Source organism: Ostrea edulis, chromosome 2, assembly GCF_947568905.1.
Source record: "Ostrea edulis chromosome 2, xbOstEdul1.1, whole genome shotgun sequence".
Lineage (NCBI taxonomy): Eukaryota > Metazoa > Mollusca > Bivalvia > Ostreida > Ostreidae > Ostrea > Ostrea edulis.
The window spans coordinates 28,009,982-28,029,392 of record NC_079165.1 but is presented as its reverse complement, the minus strand read 5'-3'; the positions used below and the strand labels follow the sequence as shown (position 1 = coordinate 28,029,392).

The window sequence follows — 19,411 nt, the reverse complement described above, 5'->3', positions numbered from 1 at the left end:
CAAAACACGATAGAAAACGGAAAACCTGATACACGATAGGATAGGATACACGCACGATACGATAGGATACACGCACGATACGATAGGATACACGCACGATAGAACACGATAGGAATGTCAAGAATAACGTTGCGGGTACTGTATATAGGGTATCCTATAGTAAGCGGTCAACATTTCCTCATACGTGTATATACTTCATTGACTACAGAAAAATATTGCACTAGAGATTCCACTAAATCGTATAATTACATTTATCAGGGTATTTATACAATGTAATTCAACATGTAAAATTTCTTTCTTCAGTTTGTTTTCCTTGTTAAACAAGCTTTTAAGTTCATTCACTTTATTGCGCCCATTAAAACAGTACGCCGAGAAACTTATCAGTAAATATTTGACTAACATACCCATTTCATCTTCTACAGTTGCAATTAGGTCTTCATCATCATCCTTGTGCTGCCGACTAGGAGATTTTTTCAGTGGCTTTTTTTCATCATCACAGTAAATAACAATAGGTATTTCTGTAATACGTGGTGACGTTATTTTCTGTGAACTCGCTGTTACAGCTTTAGTCTTGGTAAATCTAAAAGCCTTTCTCTCCTTAGATGGCAGACTAAACACAGGAGATACTATAGGTTGTTTTTTCGAGAGCATTGGACTACTGTCTTTGATCTCTGGCCCATTACTTTCACTCTGGTCATCAATCAGAGACACGACATCGTCTTCACACTCGGAGTTCGTTGATACTGATGATTTACCACCACTGATACAGACGTGATCCTCCACCCTTTTACTCCTTGGATCAGTACTCTCCTGTTGATCCCTGGTTTCATACCTCTCCCTGTCCAAATTACTTCGTCTCATGATCTTCCTGGATCCGCCTCGCGAGAAAACTTTGACAGGTGTACAGATCTTTGATTGTTTACCAGGGGGCATGGAAGGACTAAAGGAATTTTCTCTGCATGGTGCCGGACTCTTGATACGTGGTGATTGAAACCCACTCTGATTGTCGTCTACTGCTGAGGATAGTTTTGATGACAATGGGGATTCAAACAAATCCAGACCAGATGAGTCCAAACTGCGGAGAACAGGCGACCCCTCCCCATCTGATTCTTCATTCTCCTCCAGTGAATTGTGGGAGCTGTCATCACTGTCCACTAGCAGGGGACTGTTAACACCACCACTCCTTTCAAGGTCATCAGACTGATGGTTGACCTCTGACATTCTTCTGTCTACTTCTGACCCTGAACAATTGGGTGTGTCCTCCGTCTCACTGTAAATGATCAAGTCTTCGTCCTCATACAGAATACTATTCCGGTTCTTCTCTTCATCCTTGTCCTTCCTGTTTCCTTCATTTCCCTGATCAACCTCCATATCGTCTACAGATTCATCAGCACTGCTTTCATCTTCCTCTTTTCTGGTGACAGTCTTACGACCTTCCACATTTTTGGTTCTCATGGACTGACCTTGAGCCGTGACTTTCGCCTCTTTGATACCCTCCACATTCTCTGATGCAGAGTGACCTTCACTTCCAACCTTGTCCCCACACGGCTCTCCAGAAGTACCATTAAAACTGTCATCGTGGAAGAAGAGAGAAATCTCTGCTTCACTGATGTCACTATCTTCTCCAGCATCCTCCCCCACTTCTTCTGAACCTCCACCTTTCCAGCCAGCCTCAGGAACACTGTACTTTTTCCGCTGCGTGCAGCGGATGTCATTATATTCTTCATTAGATATCTCCTCCTGGGCATTCTTTTCACTTTTACACCCCTCATCTTCTCCTAGATCCACCTCCTCATCCAGCATATGCTGTAAATCTGTCATGTCTCGTTCCTCCTCTGGATCCTTTAGATTTCTCTCCATCCGGTCCTCATCAATCTTGTTATCCGAAACTGATGAACAAATCTCCACCAAATCATCAATCTCCAACCTAAAAGGACACACTAAATCTATACTCTAATATTGGCTTTTAAATATACTGTCTACAGAATACATTTATTTCTAGTTTAGGGTCCAAAAATGGACAAACAAGGAAGAATTTGGCTTGTCCTAATGGAACTAATACACCCCACACAGGGTCTCATCCATATTGGAGTATATTAGAAATATTTCATAGTTGAAGACCAGGGCCCAGTTGCACAAAGATGAGTTTAGTTTAACTGACAGTTAACGTCTAGTTAACGCTATATAAATGTCAGAGTTAATGGGAAGTTAACTGTCTGTTCAGTTAAGTAACCGTGGTGCAACTGGATCCGGAGAGACATCTTTTACAACATTGTTCATGTTTCACTAAATTCCTTTGACCTTGATTTTTATCAATATTCACCGTAAAAAGGAGGAGATACAAATTTCAGCAACACAGTATAAATATTTAGTCACCAATGGGAATCCATACCTAACTAGGTGAAACCAATTCATTGTCCCAGTAGCAGATGGAAGAATGAAAAGTTAGACAGACAGACATGGTGAAAACAATTCACCCATAAAAGTTATTTGTGAGGTGAGGATACTGGCCGAGTATACAGAAATATCATAAAAGAATAATTACTAATGGCCATAACTTTCTCAAAATTAAACATATCAATCTGAAAATAATCAGGTGCAGTTCACAGATTACAACATTTCAAACACAAATCGGTAAAAAGTAAACAGAGAAATATGTATGGATGTTGGACAGATAAAGTGAAAACAATATACCCCCCAACTTTGGCGAGGGTGTGGGTGGATGTGGGGATGGGGCGGGGTGTGGGCAGGGGTGGGGGTGGGGAGCAAACATATGAGGAAAAGATTGTGCCTAAATAATAAAAATGTGTTGCACATATTTGCATTTATTGTAAATGGAAGGAGTTTTATCGTACAAAGAATGAGAACACAATAAAACATACCTACATGTATATTTCTACACACCAATAAAATTATTTTTTGTATTCTCCTCTTTTCAAATGGCATCAGTCAAATTTACCACATCAGTCAGACATCGAGTGCAATTACCCCAAAGCAATATAAATTTGTAACCTTTAAATCTAACTACCAGGTACTTTCAGTTTGATGAAATTTGTAACCTATAATTCTAACTACCGGGTACTTTCAGTTTGATGTATCGTGTATTTTTGTTCTTTATTTACTGACCTTGTAGCTAATTGCTTTATTTCTGAGACAGATCCTTTAGGAAGACATATCACCCCTGCATACACAAACTTCAGCACAGCCAACACTGAGTCTGTGGAGAACTCTGTCAGGCCTACATCCACATCACAGTTCTGCAAGTTCCACCAATTCAAAAAAAAAAAAAGCAAACATTACATGTAATAGATATGAAAGCTTATACAATAGTCTTTGTAAAATGTGCTTACTATCAAGTACAACCTACAGAACCTACCATGATGAAGTTCTATCTAATATATAAAAGTACTAACTGCTATGATGAAGAACTAGCTACTATGATGAAATTCTAACTTATGAGGAAGTACTAACTGCTATGAGGAAGTACTAACTGCTATGATGAAGAACAACATAACTGCTATGAAAAAGAACTAACTGCTATGATGAAGAACTAATTGCTATGATGAAATTCTAACTGCTATGAGGAAGTACTTATTGTTATGAGGAAGTACTAACTGCTATGAGGAAGTACTAACTACTATGACGAAGTACTAACTGCTATGAGTACTAACTACTGTGATGAAGAACAAATTGCTATGATGAAGTACTAACTGCTATGAGGAAGTACTAACTACTATGACAAAGTACTAACTGCTATGAGTACTAACTACTGTGATGAAGAACTAACTACTATGATGAAGAACTAATTGCTATGAAGAAGTACTAACTACTGTGATGTAGAACTAACTACTATGATGAAGAACTAACTACTATGACGAAGTACTAACTGCTATGAGTACTAACTGCTATGATGAAGAACTAATTGCTATGATGAAGTACTAACTGCTATGATGAAGAACTAACTACTATGATGAAAAACTATCTACTATGATGAAGTACTAACTGCTATGAGTACTAACTCCTATGATGAAGAACTAATTGCTATGATGAAGTACAAACTGCTATGAGGAAGTACTAACTACTATGATGAAGTACTAACTGCTATGAGTACTAACTACTGTGATGAAGAACAAATTGCTATGATGAAGTACTAACTGCTATGAGAAAGTACTAACTACTATGATGAAGAACTAACTACTATGATGAAGAACTAACTACTATGATGAAGAACTAACTGCTATGAAAAAGTACTAACTACTAAGATGAAGAACTAACTACTATGATGAAGTACTAACTGCTATGAGTACTAACTCCTATGATGAAGGACTAATTGCTATGATGAAGTACTAACTGCTATGAGGAAGTACTAACTACTATGACGAAGTACTAACTGCTATGATGAAGAACTAGCTGCTATGATAAAGTACTAACTGAGAGTATACTGGGACATTGGACACTCAATATCAGTCGATGAGCGTATAGCGCACTATCACATGTTCTGATTTTCACATCACTAAGGTCAGGATTATTCACCATGGAAACCATTTTCTTCTGGTAAGCTGCTGACATTTTTCGTCTTGTATGCTCCTACAAAAGGGTGATGATATACATGTTAAAAGCCACCCACCAGACACTTGAAATTTCAACCACATGTCCACAATTACTCATCTGATTAGTTTGAATGATGTAGAATTTCTGATTAGTCTAAATGATGTAGAATTTCCGATTAATCTGAATGATGTAGAATTTCTGATAAGTCTGAATGATGTAGAATTTCTGATAAGTCTGAATGATGTAGAATTTCTGATAAGTCTGAATGATGTAGAATTTCTGATAAGTCTGAATGATGTAGAATTTCTGATAAGTCTGAATGATGTAGAATTTCTGATAAGTCTGAATGATGTAGAATTTCTGATAAGTCTGAATGATGTAGAATTTCTGATAAGTCTGAATGATGTAGAATTTCACAAAATGGTCACCTGTACTTTGACTGGAGAGTCTGGACAGAAACCACTGCAGGTCAGGTCGAGGTCAGATGTTGCTATGGCACTGACCTCTAACTCTGCTAGTACAACAGCAGTTTGTGTGGATGCCAACATAGTGTCACCATGGAGACTAGTGCTGCCTAACGACTGAAAATTTAAAATGAAAAAAATCATGAAAACAAGGTTATCTAGGTTTGAAAAGTTTAATAGTGACATTGATTTTCAAAATAACCACTTGAATCCCATTTTGTGATAACCGGGAGATTATAATTATTCTCGCAGTATAATCAATCTAACACTCACACCGACCGTCTGTTTCTCTGCCAATCTTTGGTATGAAGACTTTCGCCTGCCAGGAATGTCCTCAATTTTTTTAACCGAGGAACCGACAACAAAACGACTGACTGCTATCGGCGGCATCAATTCCTCCACATAAAATCTGTCCTTGTTCTCGAGGCAGCTTGGTCCCCCTGTCGACAACTTACATCGAGTCCACAATGATGGCAACTACAAGTCAAACCATAGAACACACCAACAGTATAACAGACGTACAGGTATCATTTAAAGGGACATGGACACAATTTGAACTGAAAATTTTATTTTCCCATTTTTAATGTTTACAATACTTAATGCAGGTATTTCTAATGGTCAGAAAAAAAATTGACAACAGGCATAGTTTAAGTACTAATTTGGCGACATGTTTAATATAACAATGATATCATTATGATTCCACGGGGCTCTTCCCAAAATACAAATGAGTATACAGTAAAATCATTAATTTTTGTGGGGATTTTATTTTCATTCATTTTGTGATATGGACATAAACACTTAATTAAAATTTTCTTAAAGCAAGAAAAACCAAAGTATGATAAAGACCTCTTCAACCAGGAAACTGGGTCTCAATTAACATGCTCATTTTTCTCAAACCATGAAAAGTCCGCAGTTTGAACTCATTTGAAATAAGGTTAATGCAAATATATGTTAACTCTATAAGCACACATGATCTGTAGAAGTTAAATCAAAGTACAGAAGGTACTGAAAGGTGGGCTTTTATGGTGACAGAGAGAACTATCCTGGCTAATTTTATTTACATTTCTCCGTATTTTACGTAAGGAGTACCTTATTATTCCCAGTTGTGTATTTTTCCTGGATTTGACTCTCAGGCAGTACCTGAGTTAGAGATTCCACATCATCATCATCTTCTGATTCCTGTAATCAATATGAACATTCAAATATGAACTTGAGGTCAGATGTTCATCTAGTATATTATCTTATTTTATTGAAAATACTGCTTTTAAAAAAAATCAATGTGAATCAATAAAATATTAAAATACTTCTGGTGATGCTCAATATAAACACTATACCAATAAATAGGATTTTCAGAGAATTTGGTTGTTTATTATCATTTCTCTTAATTTGGTACAAGCATGGATTAAAAATTGCCAGAGTATGAACACCCCCCCCCCCCCCACCCCAACAGAAAAAGGATATATCTACAGAAAAACTCATACATTCACTGTAAATAAAAATGTAAGGTACATATTAAATGTTATTTTACTTTAATAAAAAATGAAAGGTCTGATTCAAAGTTTTTAATTTGTTTGAAATATTCTCCAGACAAAGAGACACTTTTTAATCAAAATAGAAATTAGGCTACAGCATAACTTTTTAATACTTTAAATATTCTGATTAAAAATTTCAGTCTAACAATGTATTTACATTGTTTAAATCAAATCTCTTCATGAATTTTTAAAACATATTCTTTTTACTATAAAAATGACTAAATCCATAAGTAGAAAAAAGCCTGTAAATAGAAGAAAAATTATCCAATCAATATGAAAATACCAGGTGCACATCTTCATATCGTGAGTAAGAAGTGTACAATTTTTCAGAGAAATCCATGCACTAGTTTCTAGAACATACACGGACAAAGTCATGTCTACAGACAGACGGACATGCTGATTCCAATATACCCCAAACTTTGTTGGGGGGGGGGGGGGGGGATGCATAAAAATGTTGAGTGAAAAAAAAAAGCCCTGCATTCATATTTCATATTTTTCCAAGAAAATGTTGAATACAATGTATGTACAACCAGTAAAACCCTGCAAAGAGCGTGTAAATACCTGTGGAATGAGCATGCTGGCCACTCTCTCTGACCGACGTTTCTGTTTCTCCTCCTCTGACAGCAAAACAACCAGCGGGGCAGGCACATGATCTCTGAAAATCACAACACTACATTACTGTGGCTACTTGTTGTTATCGGCTCCTTTTTATTTATGTGCAGATGTGTACGGGCATTGTCCACACTAGTTGGCCCCCTTCCTGGCTAGCTGCATGCACTCTCTGAGATTTTTCTCCATCAACTCTCTCCAAGATATCACTGGCAGACCAACTACACGCCTTCCAGAAACTTGTACATTGAGAGCGCACTTGATTGCACTGCTGGTTCTGACAACATGGCCGTACCAGTGGAGTCTTCTTTCCCTTAAGATGAGGTTGAGGTCTTTTGAGACCAAGCCGCCCCAGCAATTCATTTGATCCTACAGTGGCCATATATTTTTCTGGAGACATTGTTTACGGACTTAACCTCTTTTCTTCTTTCCCAGATTTTTTAGCCTTGGTCTCTGTGGCTACATACGTATTAATTTTTCTAAAGACATTGTTTACCGACTTACCCCCCTTTCTTCTTTCCCGGTTTTTTGGCCTGGGTTTCCGTTTTCTCGGTAGATGCAGTCTTACACAGAGAGTTTGATATGGCCAAGGCAGTCTGTAGCTCTTCATCATATTTACTGCAGTAAAAAAGGCTGACTTTTACAACAATGTTACTTCTACATATACTTATTTGTATACAGCTGAAAACAAAAGAATTACATGAAATGTATATCTTTTAAGATAAAAACAAAGACATCTAAATGCAACGTTTTATCACGCACAATAAAAACCACAAACTACCTCTGCAAAGCAAGTCATAGAGATATCTAGGCTACAGTTCTTTATTTTGTTGGTTTACAGATTTTTAAACAAGAAAATTGGGTTAGTTGGAATAAGACTAAAAATCACACACACACACACAAAAAAAAAAAAAAAAAAAAAGCGAAAATTTAGTAACTCCACATTTTCCTAAAGTTTTGTGAAATCAACCAGGATATGCATATATAACATCATGCTCTCTGGTAGATATAGCTGCAATAATGTAGCCCTATCCCAATCTGATTTTTTTTTATTCTGATGTCTCCCAAAAAAAAAAAAAAATCGGAGAGGGCTACATTATTGCAGCTATGGTAGATATTGAGCCCAACATTCATAATACAAAATTTTCCATTGATTTATTTACGAAGTATCAATTTCTGTTAGATTTTTTCAATTCTATTTTTATTTTTTAAAAAAAAATTTGGTTGATGGATCCGTATAACAATGAATTATAAAACTGTCCTAGAAATTTTCACTTCCACTTCTGAAGTAAATCAACAATTAAATTATAAAACTGTCGTCCCAGAAATTTTCACATCTTTGTGACTCGAGAGATATGACACCTACCTCTGTGGTTCTCTGAGCTTCTGCTTCTTAGCCTGCTTGTTGAGCTTGCTAATGCCTGCTCTGGTAAAGAAAAATTAGTGTATGAATTATCCATGCAGAGTACATACAAAATAATGCCATCCCAAACGGAAAACCAGTATATGGGAGAGAGTAAATAATAGGATGCAATAATTCAAAAATCTTCTCTAGATCCAGTGAACCAGAATAAAAAAGGTCCTCTGAATGAAACAAGAGGTATTGTGAGCAATGCTCACTAAGAATACCCCCCACTTACCCAAATTTCCCAAAGGGTGTTGTTAATAGGTATAAATTACCTCTTTCCTGAGTGTAAAAGTATGGTAGGTAAAATCCATGGCATAAAAAAAAACCCTATAATTTTGACCTTGAGATCAAAGGTCAAGGTCATAAAGAGGTCATGAATGTACATGACACATAGACTCATGGTGATACACCCATGTCTTATGGTATGACTATGTCAAAACCCTATAATCAATTTTGACCTTGAGGTCAAAGTTCAAGGTCATATAGAGGTCATGAAGGTACCCGACACATCGTCTCATGGTGATGCACTCATGTGTCAAATATGGTATGCCTATGTCAAAGAACAAAGAAGTCATGGCCCTGACACGAATCATTGTAAAAAACCTTTAATTTTGACCTTGAGGTCAAGGTCATATAGAGGTCATGAAGGTACTCGACACATCATCTCATGGTGATCGACCTGTGTGCCAAATATGGTATGCCTAAGTCAAAGAATAAAGAAGTTATGGCCCAGACACGAATCTGCACAGACAGACAGACAGAGTGATTCCTATATACCCCCCGAACTTTGTTCGTTGGGTATAAAAATATTCAGTGAAGTGTCCTTTACACAAAATTTATATTCACATTTGTTCAAATCAGGGATTTGATAAATTACTATGCATACGCAGGTGCCTTCCTTTAAGTATTACCCGCAGTAGAATTAGAAACCTAAAATGTACCACTACTGAGGTATTTATCTATTTACATAGCACTTCTTCACTTAGATCTTTTTTTTTTTTTTTTTTTTTATAATTTATTCTTTTTTCATATTCACATAATCATCAGTAATAGTAATGAAGATACATATTAATCATTTTATACATTCTCACACTCTTTCACACTACTAGTTCAGCATTATTGGTAGAATACTTCTTATTCTAGGTTACAGATCAAAAATAATTTTCCAGTTTTCCCAAAGTCTGTCGAATTTCAAAACTTCACATGATTTAATTGCTACAAATTTTTCAACTTTGTATTTGAAAGAAAGATAATGTATCAGCCCAGTAATATGAGGAATTTTGTTTTGCTTTGAACAATTGAAAACATATTGTTTGGTATACAGAATTATGAAATTAACAACTTTATTACACAAACTGAAAGGTGTTTCACCAAAAATAACATTACTAACATTAAAACCAATTCTTTTTGATGTTTTTCTGAAAATATGCATGCTAAGATTATTCCAAAGTGCTAAAGTATAAGAACAAGACATAAACATATGTTGCATTGTTTCTTCATTATCTTTACAAAATGAACAACAGTCATCTGAAATTATACTGATTTTCTTGAGGTAATATTTCGTAAGAAGAAGCTTGTAAAGAATTCGGTACTGCAACCACTGAACTTGGGTATCAATACTTGTTTTAAAACAAACTTTAAACAGCTCTTTGACAGAAACATTGCCTTCTAAATGTACAGATAATTCAGTGTTCCATTTTTGAATTGATTTGGGTATGAGATCATTACTATTTATCATATTATATAACACTCTGGAACATTTATCATTCAACAGTATAAATTCAAAGTAAAAAGGAATAAATGGTGTACAATTTTTTTTAACATCTGATCTCTTAACAGACAAAGTCTTTAAAAACTTAGATATAGTACTGGTAATACTGTTGTATTGCATTGTACATACATTTGCTAGTCTAAATTTTTGTGAAAAATCTTGTAGTAATAAAAAATTTCCATCTTCATCTAAAAAGTCTCCAATTATTTTCACACCATGTTGATACCATGTTTTAACATAAATGTCTTTATTACCAACACACATATTTGTGTTATGCCATACTGGAATAGAACTGAGTTTTTGCATGGAATACTTTTCATCCATTACTCGAATCATTGCTAACCATGATTGAAAAACATCACGCCAAAAATCATTGCTGTGGTTTATAATAGTATAAATATATTCATCTCCAAAATCTATCATTTTTTTTACCACCTCATTGCCATGTACTGCCAAAAAAATATCCACCCATAGTTTGTGACTGTTTGTTAATCTTTTAATCCAAGAACATTTTAAAGACATTATAAAATTTTTCACCTCAACCATTTTCATGCCACCTTTTAAGTAATCTTGGGTGACAATTTGTCTCTTGACCTTGTCAATCTTTGAATTCCATATAAATTAAAAAAAAAACAGTTATTCAGAAAAGACAAGATATCTTTATCAGGATTTGGTAGTGTAATAAACAGATGGTTTAGCTTAGGTAAAAGCAGTGTTTTGGTGACTGTGACTCGACCAATGGGGGTGAGTATTCTTCTATTCCACTGGTGTATCAACGCTTTAATTTTTGGTATCTGAATATTATAATTTAAATCGACTATTTTTTTCATATCCACAGAAAATTCTATTCCTAGTAAGTTGAAAGTAGTGCATCCCCACTCTAGTTTCCATCTTGTATGGTGATATACTTGACTAGAGAATTTTTTAGAGCCAATCCAAACAATTTTTGTTTTTGAGCTGTTTATTTTTAATCCAGAGAAATTTGAGTAGTAGTCTATAGTGTCAAGTGCAGCAAAAAGAGATTTTGGTGAACCATCAAGAGCCAAAGTTGTGTCGTCAGCATATTGGGAAATTTTGTGTTCCTTACCATTCACTATTATACCTTTGATATCTGTATTCTGTTTCACAAGAATAGCTAAAATTTCTGCACAAAGAATAAATAAATAAGGAGCAATAGGGTCGCCTTGTCTACAGCCTCTCTGTATATCAAATTGCTCCGATAGGAAACCACTTTGTAATACAGATGCTTTAATATTTGTATTTAAGATTTTTATCCAAGTAATTATGCAATCCCCAAAACCAAAATAACTTAAAACTTTATATATAAAATTCCAAGATATAGAGTCAAAAGCCTTTTCAAAATCTATCAGTACAAGTAAACCTGGTGTGTTGCTGGATTCAGTGAAAGACATGAGATCATACACAAACCTAGTGTTTTCTCCTATGTACCGGCCTTTTATAAACCCAGACTGAGTTTCCGATATCAAATAATCTAAGGTAGATTTTATTCTATAACTGAGACACCCTGATATAAGTTTATAAAGCACATTTAGAAGAGTAATTGGACGCCAGTTTTTCAGAAATTGTCTGGGTTTGTCACCTTTTGGCAAACATGTAATAATCCCCAGTCTTTGTGATATAGGGAGTTCCTTTTTCTCAAAAATATGATTAACAGCTGATACAATGTGGTTTTTGAGGTCCTTCCAAAAAAATTTAAAAAATTCTACGGTGAAGCCATCACTTCCTGGTGATTTATTATTTTTCATATTTTTAAGAACTGTATATATTTCACTTTCAGATATCTTGTCATCCAAAGAGTTTGAAGCTGTCTCGTCTAACCTAGGGGTGTCCGGGACTTTTATGATATCTTCCAAATTTATATCTAAGAGATCTGAATCTTTACATGTGTAAAGAGTTTCATAAAAATCTTTGACATGATGAAGAATATCTGATTGATCATATATGACCTGATCTTTATGTGTTTCTACTTTTTTGATAGTTTTGTTTAAAAAATTACGGGATTCTAAAGAACAGAAATATTTACTAGGTTTTTCCCCTTCTTCTACCCATTTAGCCCGCGATCTAATGATGTGACCTTGTAATTTTTCCTTCCTTACATTTTCAAGTTCAACCTTTTTTTCCTCTAAAAGTTTAAAATTAATGTTATAGTCCGACTCTATGATTTCAATCTCTTCCAGTAATTTTTTTTCAAGCCTGTCTCTTTCTTTTTTCTTAAAAGAAGAGTGTGAAATTGTTATACTTCGAATTTCCATGAGAAGAACTTCGAGAAAAATACTATAATTGTTGTCTGTATTGTCAACATGTAGATATTGGTTTTGTACTTCAAGTATAGTTTGTTTGACCTTTTCTATATAGATTTTATCTGTCAGTAGACTGTTATTGAATTTCCAAAGTCCACGACCCCTTTTAAATGTATTAAATTTTAACTCTATCACTACTACTGAATGGTCTGACCTATATCCAGGCTTAATAGAAAACTTTTCCACCATATTTGAGAGGCTTTCTGATATCAATATATAGTCTAAACGAGCTTGTTTTAAAGGGTTTTTCTTCCTCCAAGTATACTTTTTTTGGTCAGGATACAGAATCCTGTAGTAATCAAGAAGTTGTAAATCATTCATCAACTCAAGAACCTTTTCTCTAGCCTTTGGGTTATTAACATTGTGATAATTTTGTGTATCTAATATGGGATTTAAAGCAAGATTAAAGTCTCCACAAAGTATAAAATAATCATTATCTAAGTTCAAAAAAGTGTCTCTAACCTTCTCATAAAAACTTGGGTTATCAGTATTTGGACCATATATATTTATAATAGTTACTCGGTTATCTTCAATAGTAATGTCGATAGCTAAAAGGTTTCCCTCGTCATCCCTACTCTCATTGTGAATTTTAAATTCGAAATTATTGTTAAAAAGGAAGCACACGCCTCTTGAATTCAACTTGTACGAATTGAATATGCATTTATATCCCCACTGTGTTTCAATAAATGGTTCCACCTGGGGTGTAAAGTGAGTATCTTGTAAACAAATTATTGAATAATTTTGTTTTTTGTAAAAGTTCAGTACATCTTGTCTCTTAGAATCTGTAGCTTTGCCCTGACAATTCACCGATGCTATTTTTATCACATCATCCATTCGGTTTTACACATATAAAAATGGAAAACAAATTCACTAAATGAAATAGACTAAATCCTATAAAGTATACCTTTGATGAACTAGTTGTCCTCTCATACCTATCATTCTCACGCTTGCACACACTACACTTACACACACAAAAACGAAAGTTACAAATTATTTTGATCATCCCGATCCCGATCACCTTACGATCCCGATGTAAACAGTCTTGTATTTGGCTCCGCTAATATTTGAAAGTTATCGTTTCACTTTGTCGTCCACAGAATCCAGGATATCAAATTTGTGTCTGATGTTGTCCTTATCTAAGGCAAATATTTTGCCATTATAGATCCAAGCTGACAAAATCCGTGGGTCTTCCTTTAGAACACTGATCAGTTTGGCGTTCCTTGGCGTGATATGGTCAAACATAAGAAAGCTCTTTTTGAGTTCCTCATTTGATCGTTTTTTAATCACTTTCACTTTAATCTCTGTTGATATGAATTTCGCAATGACTGGTCTAGGTCCACCATGCTTTCCATTCGGTAATCTATGGATTGCCAACACATCCTTTGGATTTAAATCTACGCCAACTTTTTGTTTAAGAATGGTACATAAATCCGATCTCAGATCCTCGTCCCTTGTCTCTTTCCAACCCAAAAATTTTATGTTGTTTTTTTGGGAGTACTGTTGATTGTAATTAGCTAATTGTAAGGCATCCCCTGACATGATTTGGCATTGTTTTAGGGTTTCTTTCAGTGATCTCAGTTCACGATTTTGTCCAACGAATTTCTCCCGCATAGTTTCTAGATCTAAATTGAGCCCATCTGCCATTTCTTTCACTTGACGTTCAAAGTCTCTGGCTTTGTTGTCTATTTTTTGATCGAAAGTTTCTCTGACTTCGTCCGCGATCTCCGATTTCAAATCTTCTTTAATGGTTTGTTTAATTTCTGTCAGAATTTCTTGTTTTAATTCCCCTTTTAATTCCGATTTCACTTCTACAATAATGGATGCAATTATTTCCTTTACATCATTCTTATTCACCATTGTTTGTTGTATTTCATGCAAGCTTTGCTGAATTTTACTCAAGTCATTCAATATGTCGGGGGCTCCACTAGGGGTATCGATGTCCGAACTACTTGATCTCTGTTTCTTATGCGGCTGTATTTCTGAAACCACCGTTTTTTTAACAGCAGCTGGGGCTGACTGTAAACTCAACTGCACTAACCTTCTTTCCGATGCTTTCTGCGTATTCTCTGGTGCTTTTTTGTCATGTTTTTTCTCCTCTTTCCTTGAGCTCGGAGTCTCCGTCGACATTTTGAAAAAACAGTTCGATGTCAAGAACACGTCAAACACACCACAACACGCCAAGAATCCAAGAAAAAAAAAAGTCTTATCACATAAAGTATGATATTATCGGGTATTCTGCACCAGAAGAATTCTGTGGAACTTTAAATATACAAGATATTGAGAAATTCAGCGGAGCTCACTTTTTCCTCTCCTACTCCGTGTCCATGTCACGTGATCTCCTTCACTTAGATCTTGTTTATAAATCATTAAATTTGTTTTCCCTCTCCTGACCTACTGAAAAAAAAACCTGAAAACATTTTTTAAAAACTTAGTTAAGATACAATATTTTTTAAGGCTATCTGGAGTTCTCTCATCTTGCCAATATAGTTTTAGAGTTAGAAAATGACCAACAACAATAGGAATCCAGTTTCAAAATGCAACAAAACTTATACATTGTGTTCCATGCTTGGGATGAAGCACGGAGACTACACTCTAGATTATTTTGATAGGCTTTACAAAAAGATCGGTCACGGGATACATAAGCCATTTGAAAATGAACACAACAATCGATTTACAGGCTATTTTCATTTTCAATTTTATAGTGCCAGTAATGCACTTGTTTAAAGGGGCTTGCTCCTCCCTTGTGAAATTAAGTTTAGGTGAAAAATTAACAACAGTCTACCTATGTTGCTGATTTTTCCCCATACTTAATTTTACATGCCAGGAGCAAGCTCCTGTGACTTTCGAGTATTCAAAATGCAGGAAAAGGAACCAAAGCTGCAGCAGAGATATACAGTTGTGTTGCCTGTTGACAATAACTGCAGAATGCCAACTGCAAAAATAATAATGATAAAACTTTTAAAACAGAAACTTTGCATTGTTTTAAGGTTTATTTATTCTGAATTAAGCTGATCATCCATATTGCATGCATTGTGCAAAAGATGCCTGTGGTTAAAACTTATTAATCTTCTACACAATGGATACATACCCAAATTTTAAATACAGTTTGGAGAGGACAATCAATTATTTCAAGGTGACCTTGTTTGGTGGTCAGAGTATTTTTACCTTTACTTTGCAGACTGGGGCACCTCACCAGCTGCTATCTTAGTACTTACTTTGCAGACTGAGGCACCTCACCAGCTGCAAGCTTAACCTGTCTCTCCTCCTCCTGTTGTTTAATCAGTGCCAGGAGCTGGTCGGTAGAAACTCCGAGATTCTGACTGCATTTCTTCATGTGAACCTTTCTACCCTACAGATAAATTCAGATCTACAGATAATTCAGATCTACTAATACATTCAGATCTACAGATAATTCAGATCTACAGATAATTCAGATCTACTAATACATTCAGATCTACAGATAATTCAGATCTACTAATACATTCAGATCTACAGATAAATTCAGATCTACTAATAAATTCAGATCTACAGATAAATTCAGATCTATTGTAATATACAACACTCTGACTGCATGCATTTCTTCATGTGAACCTTTCTGTTCTATTGTAATATTGACCCTGAGAGTTTCAATCTGTTTCACTGCTTGTGAGAAAATATTTGGGATACACAATATTTCATCATTATACATGAAATGGTCCTAGGGTTTTTTTCCCCATAGAAAAAGCCAAAAACAGGTAATTCACTAGATGAATTTAAAAGATTTTTTTAACACAATTTTTACTCAGTAAAGGATATAAGTCGAAAACTGTCCATTCTGTGAGAGAAAGAACTGATCGAGGCCCATTTGTTTCTTCATATTTTGATTACATAGTGTATTTCTAAAACATATAGATCTATGTTCTAAATCTTTAGACAGATTCCTGTGAAATCACTTTGATTATATGATGCCAGAATTTAAATAAATTGGATGATCTGTGAAACAATGACCCACGTTTTCGGTTTTGAGAGTTTTGCCACACATTGGACAGTCAAGTATCGCCAGTCGAGCCTGCTCTAGCTCTTTCTTCTTCTCAGTTTCCTTTTGTTTCATCTCATCTATCTGTAATATATTACTTATATCTGTAATACAGCCACACAGTTATATAGGGTCATACAGGGCTTGTGTAAAATTACTGAATCGTATTAGATCAGAGAAATGATTCGCACAGATTACCTGATCCATGCATCTGTTGAGGTGTTGTGTTTTCCTTGTAGAGTTATAGTAAGATAGATCCTTCATACAAAACTGGCAAACAAATTTATCCCGAGTTTCCTCATCTTCATTTGTACCTACAAGTTGATACATTTTTAATTTTTATCATTTATCACGCACTGCTGCACTGACGTTACTCATACTATGAATTAAAAAGTGAAGATAATGGACAGTTATCAATCTCATAAATCCTATAAAGAATACAAAATTAAAAGTAGGGCAAACACGGAACTCTGGACACACCAGAGGTGGAGTCAGTTGCCTAGAAGGAGTAAACATCCCATTGACTAGTCACACCCACCTTGAGCCCTATATCTTAATCAGGTAAATGGAGTAATCGATAGTCAAAATTAGTTTGTAAAGAACAGTCCAACAATTGGTATAAAACACTTCAGACAGCATTCCACCCATTGTCAGGTTGTATTGGCAAACTAGATCATTATAACGACTATAGAATTTGTGAAATTTATGCTGACTTTAAACGAGACCTTAGATTGACTATGAATCTGACCTTTTATCTGGAATCTGTCTTTAAGACAGTCCCTAACATGATGCTGGAAAACTTCTAGCGGCATGCTCGTTTCACAAGTTGGACATTTCTTCAAGGAATTGCAATCTTCAACAACTTGATTCCATACTTCTCCTTCTTCTAATACAGTCACGGGCACTTGATTCCGCGCTTCTTCTGATACAGTCATGGGCACTTGATTCCGCGCTTCTTCTGATACAGTCACGGGCACTTGATTCCGCGCTTCTTCTGACACAGTCACGGACACTTGATTCCGTGCTTCTTTTGATACAGTCACGGGCACTTGATTCCGTGTTTCTTTAGTCACGGTCACTTGACACTTGGATTGTTCCTTACTCCTGCTATTTCCTTTAAATTCACATGTTTCATTTAAAGAATTATGCGGGATTGACAAAATATTTTTCCAATCTTTTTTCACCACTGTTTCTTTTTTCTTCTGTAGCGAAAGTTTCGACTTTGAGCTCTCCTCATTTTTTCTTGTTTTCATTGTTCATCAGAAATATCATAGGAAATGAAACATCAATTACAATTAAAAGCATCTACACAACATACATCAGCAGTAAAATATAATCTGATCAAATAGCACATGCATCAGTGCAATTCAAAACATGTACACTGTATTACAAACACACTTCATGCAAATTTTAATACATAAAAATTCCTTATACAGTATTCTACCTATATGTAACACAGCATTTCATATCAACTCAAAAACCTCCCAAATTCTTTTTTCCTATTTTGAATAAATTAGTAGTATCTAAAATTTGGCATTAAATTCTGTCAACGTTTTGCATCACGATATTGAGAAAATGGAAACCCATCTCTTCCTTGTTCCACCGCCTTTTCCGTTTCTTCCATCAAACGTCGATAGTCGTCTCTAAGTAAAGCCTCTTCACGTTGTTTGAATTCTTCTGCTCTATCAGCATGTGATGGAAATATATCTGCAAAACTAAAACATTCAAACTTTATTAGTCTTTGTATCTTCATCAGATTTTAAAATATGTTTGATATCTAAAGTGAAAGTATTCATGAATCTGTATTGCAGAACTTTTTGCAATATAGAACACTCTCTTGTCGCGTATCATAATCCCTGGAAAAAATTACTAAACATAATGTTTTGTTTCTCGGGAATCTTTTTGACATTTCAATTTTATTCAAACATACATGTTTTTCTGTTGATATCACCAAGAGTAATGTTTTTAACTTGGGGTGTTTGTGTTAACACACTCATTTCTCACCACTGTGACCCGAGCTCAATCCTCAGGATCAGCAGTGGTTGTATGAGAGGATATTATCCTACTCAGAAATGTGGGGTTTCCTTTCACATCAATGACCACTTCACGCCAAAATCAGAGCTCACGAAAAGCATTGATATAAGTTGCAGAACTTGTTTGTTAATCGTTGTAAAATAGATAAATTCTAAACTATGACAAAAAAGTTTTCCGAGAAACAAAATGCGTGTTTACCAAAATTCCCAAATTTTCTTACTTTGGATTTTCGATTCTTTTAAAAAGATAAATTTTTTCTACCGCCAAGAAAGATAAAAAATTAAGTTACTTATAATTTAGACCCCAGACAGAAAACATGTGAAAATGCAAAAACAGCAAGTTATAAATCTAAATGTTATTTCCTCATGACAGATGCATTTATTAATGCTTAGAGTTGTGGAAATAACTGGTCTCATATGTAAATCTGACACTGGTTCCGGCATTTACACATTTTCAAGAATCAAAACATGAAGGTTTGCAAAGAGACGTGCACGTGGATGTAAGCTACGTCTATCTACTTCTCTGAAGAGGATACATGTAATCTGAAATGGAGTGTCTACTTTCATTTTCGGTGGGTTTACTGTTGTAACCCTTACTAAACAGTGTCTGTTATCTGCTGTTCAAGTCAAAAATTGATAGATTGGATTTACAAGTTTCAAGTGTATCAGATTTCTGGGACTAGTAATTATCATATGATTAAGGAGTA

The 19,411-nt window shown here is 35.1% G+C and overlaps 1 protein-coding gene across 1 annotated transcript in view; it reads right to left on the bottom strand.

Moving 5' to 3' along the window:
* Positions 1-19,411, bottom strand: part of LOC125679846 (uncharacterized) — an 88,120-nt gene that overhangs the window by 67,476 nt on the left and 1,233 nt on the right. Inside the window, exons 2-14 of the mRNA XM_056153349.1 lie at positions 17,420-18,386; positions 16,870-16,985; positions 16,648-16,755; positions 15,872-16,005; positions 8,523-8,582; positions 7,661-7,774; positions 7,109-7,202; positions 6,105-6,194; positions 5,289-5,492; positions 4,980-5,132; positions 4,432-4,587; positions 3,127-3,257; positions 405-1,927 (exon numbers count right to left, since the gene is read on the bottom strand). Coding sequence (XP_056009324.1) covers positions 405-1,927; positions 3,127-3,257; positions 4,432-4,587; positions 4,980-5,132; positions 5,289-5,492; positions 6,105-6,194; positions 7,109-7,202; positions 7,661-7,774; positions 8,523-8,582; positions 15,872-16,005; positions 16,648-16,755; positions 16,870-16,985; positions 17,420-17,924 — 3,388 coding nt within the window. The 5' untranslated portion in view covers positions 17,925-18,386. The remainder of the gene's footprint in view (positions 1-404; positions 1,928-3,126; positions 3,258-4,431; positions 4,588-4,979; positions 5,133-5,288; positions 5,493-6,104; positions 6,195-7,108; positions 7,203-7,660; positions 7,775-8,522; positions 8,583-15,871; positions 16,006-16,647; positions 16,756-16,869; positions 16,986-17,419; positions 18,387-19,411) is intronic.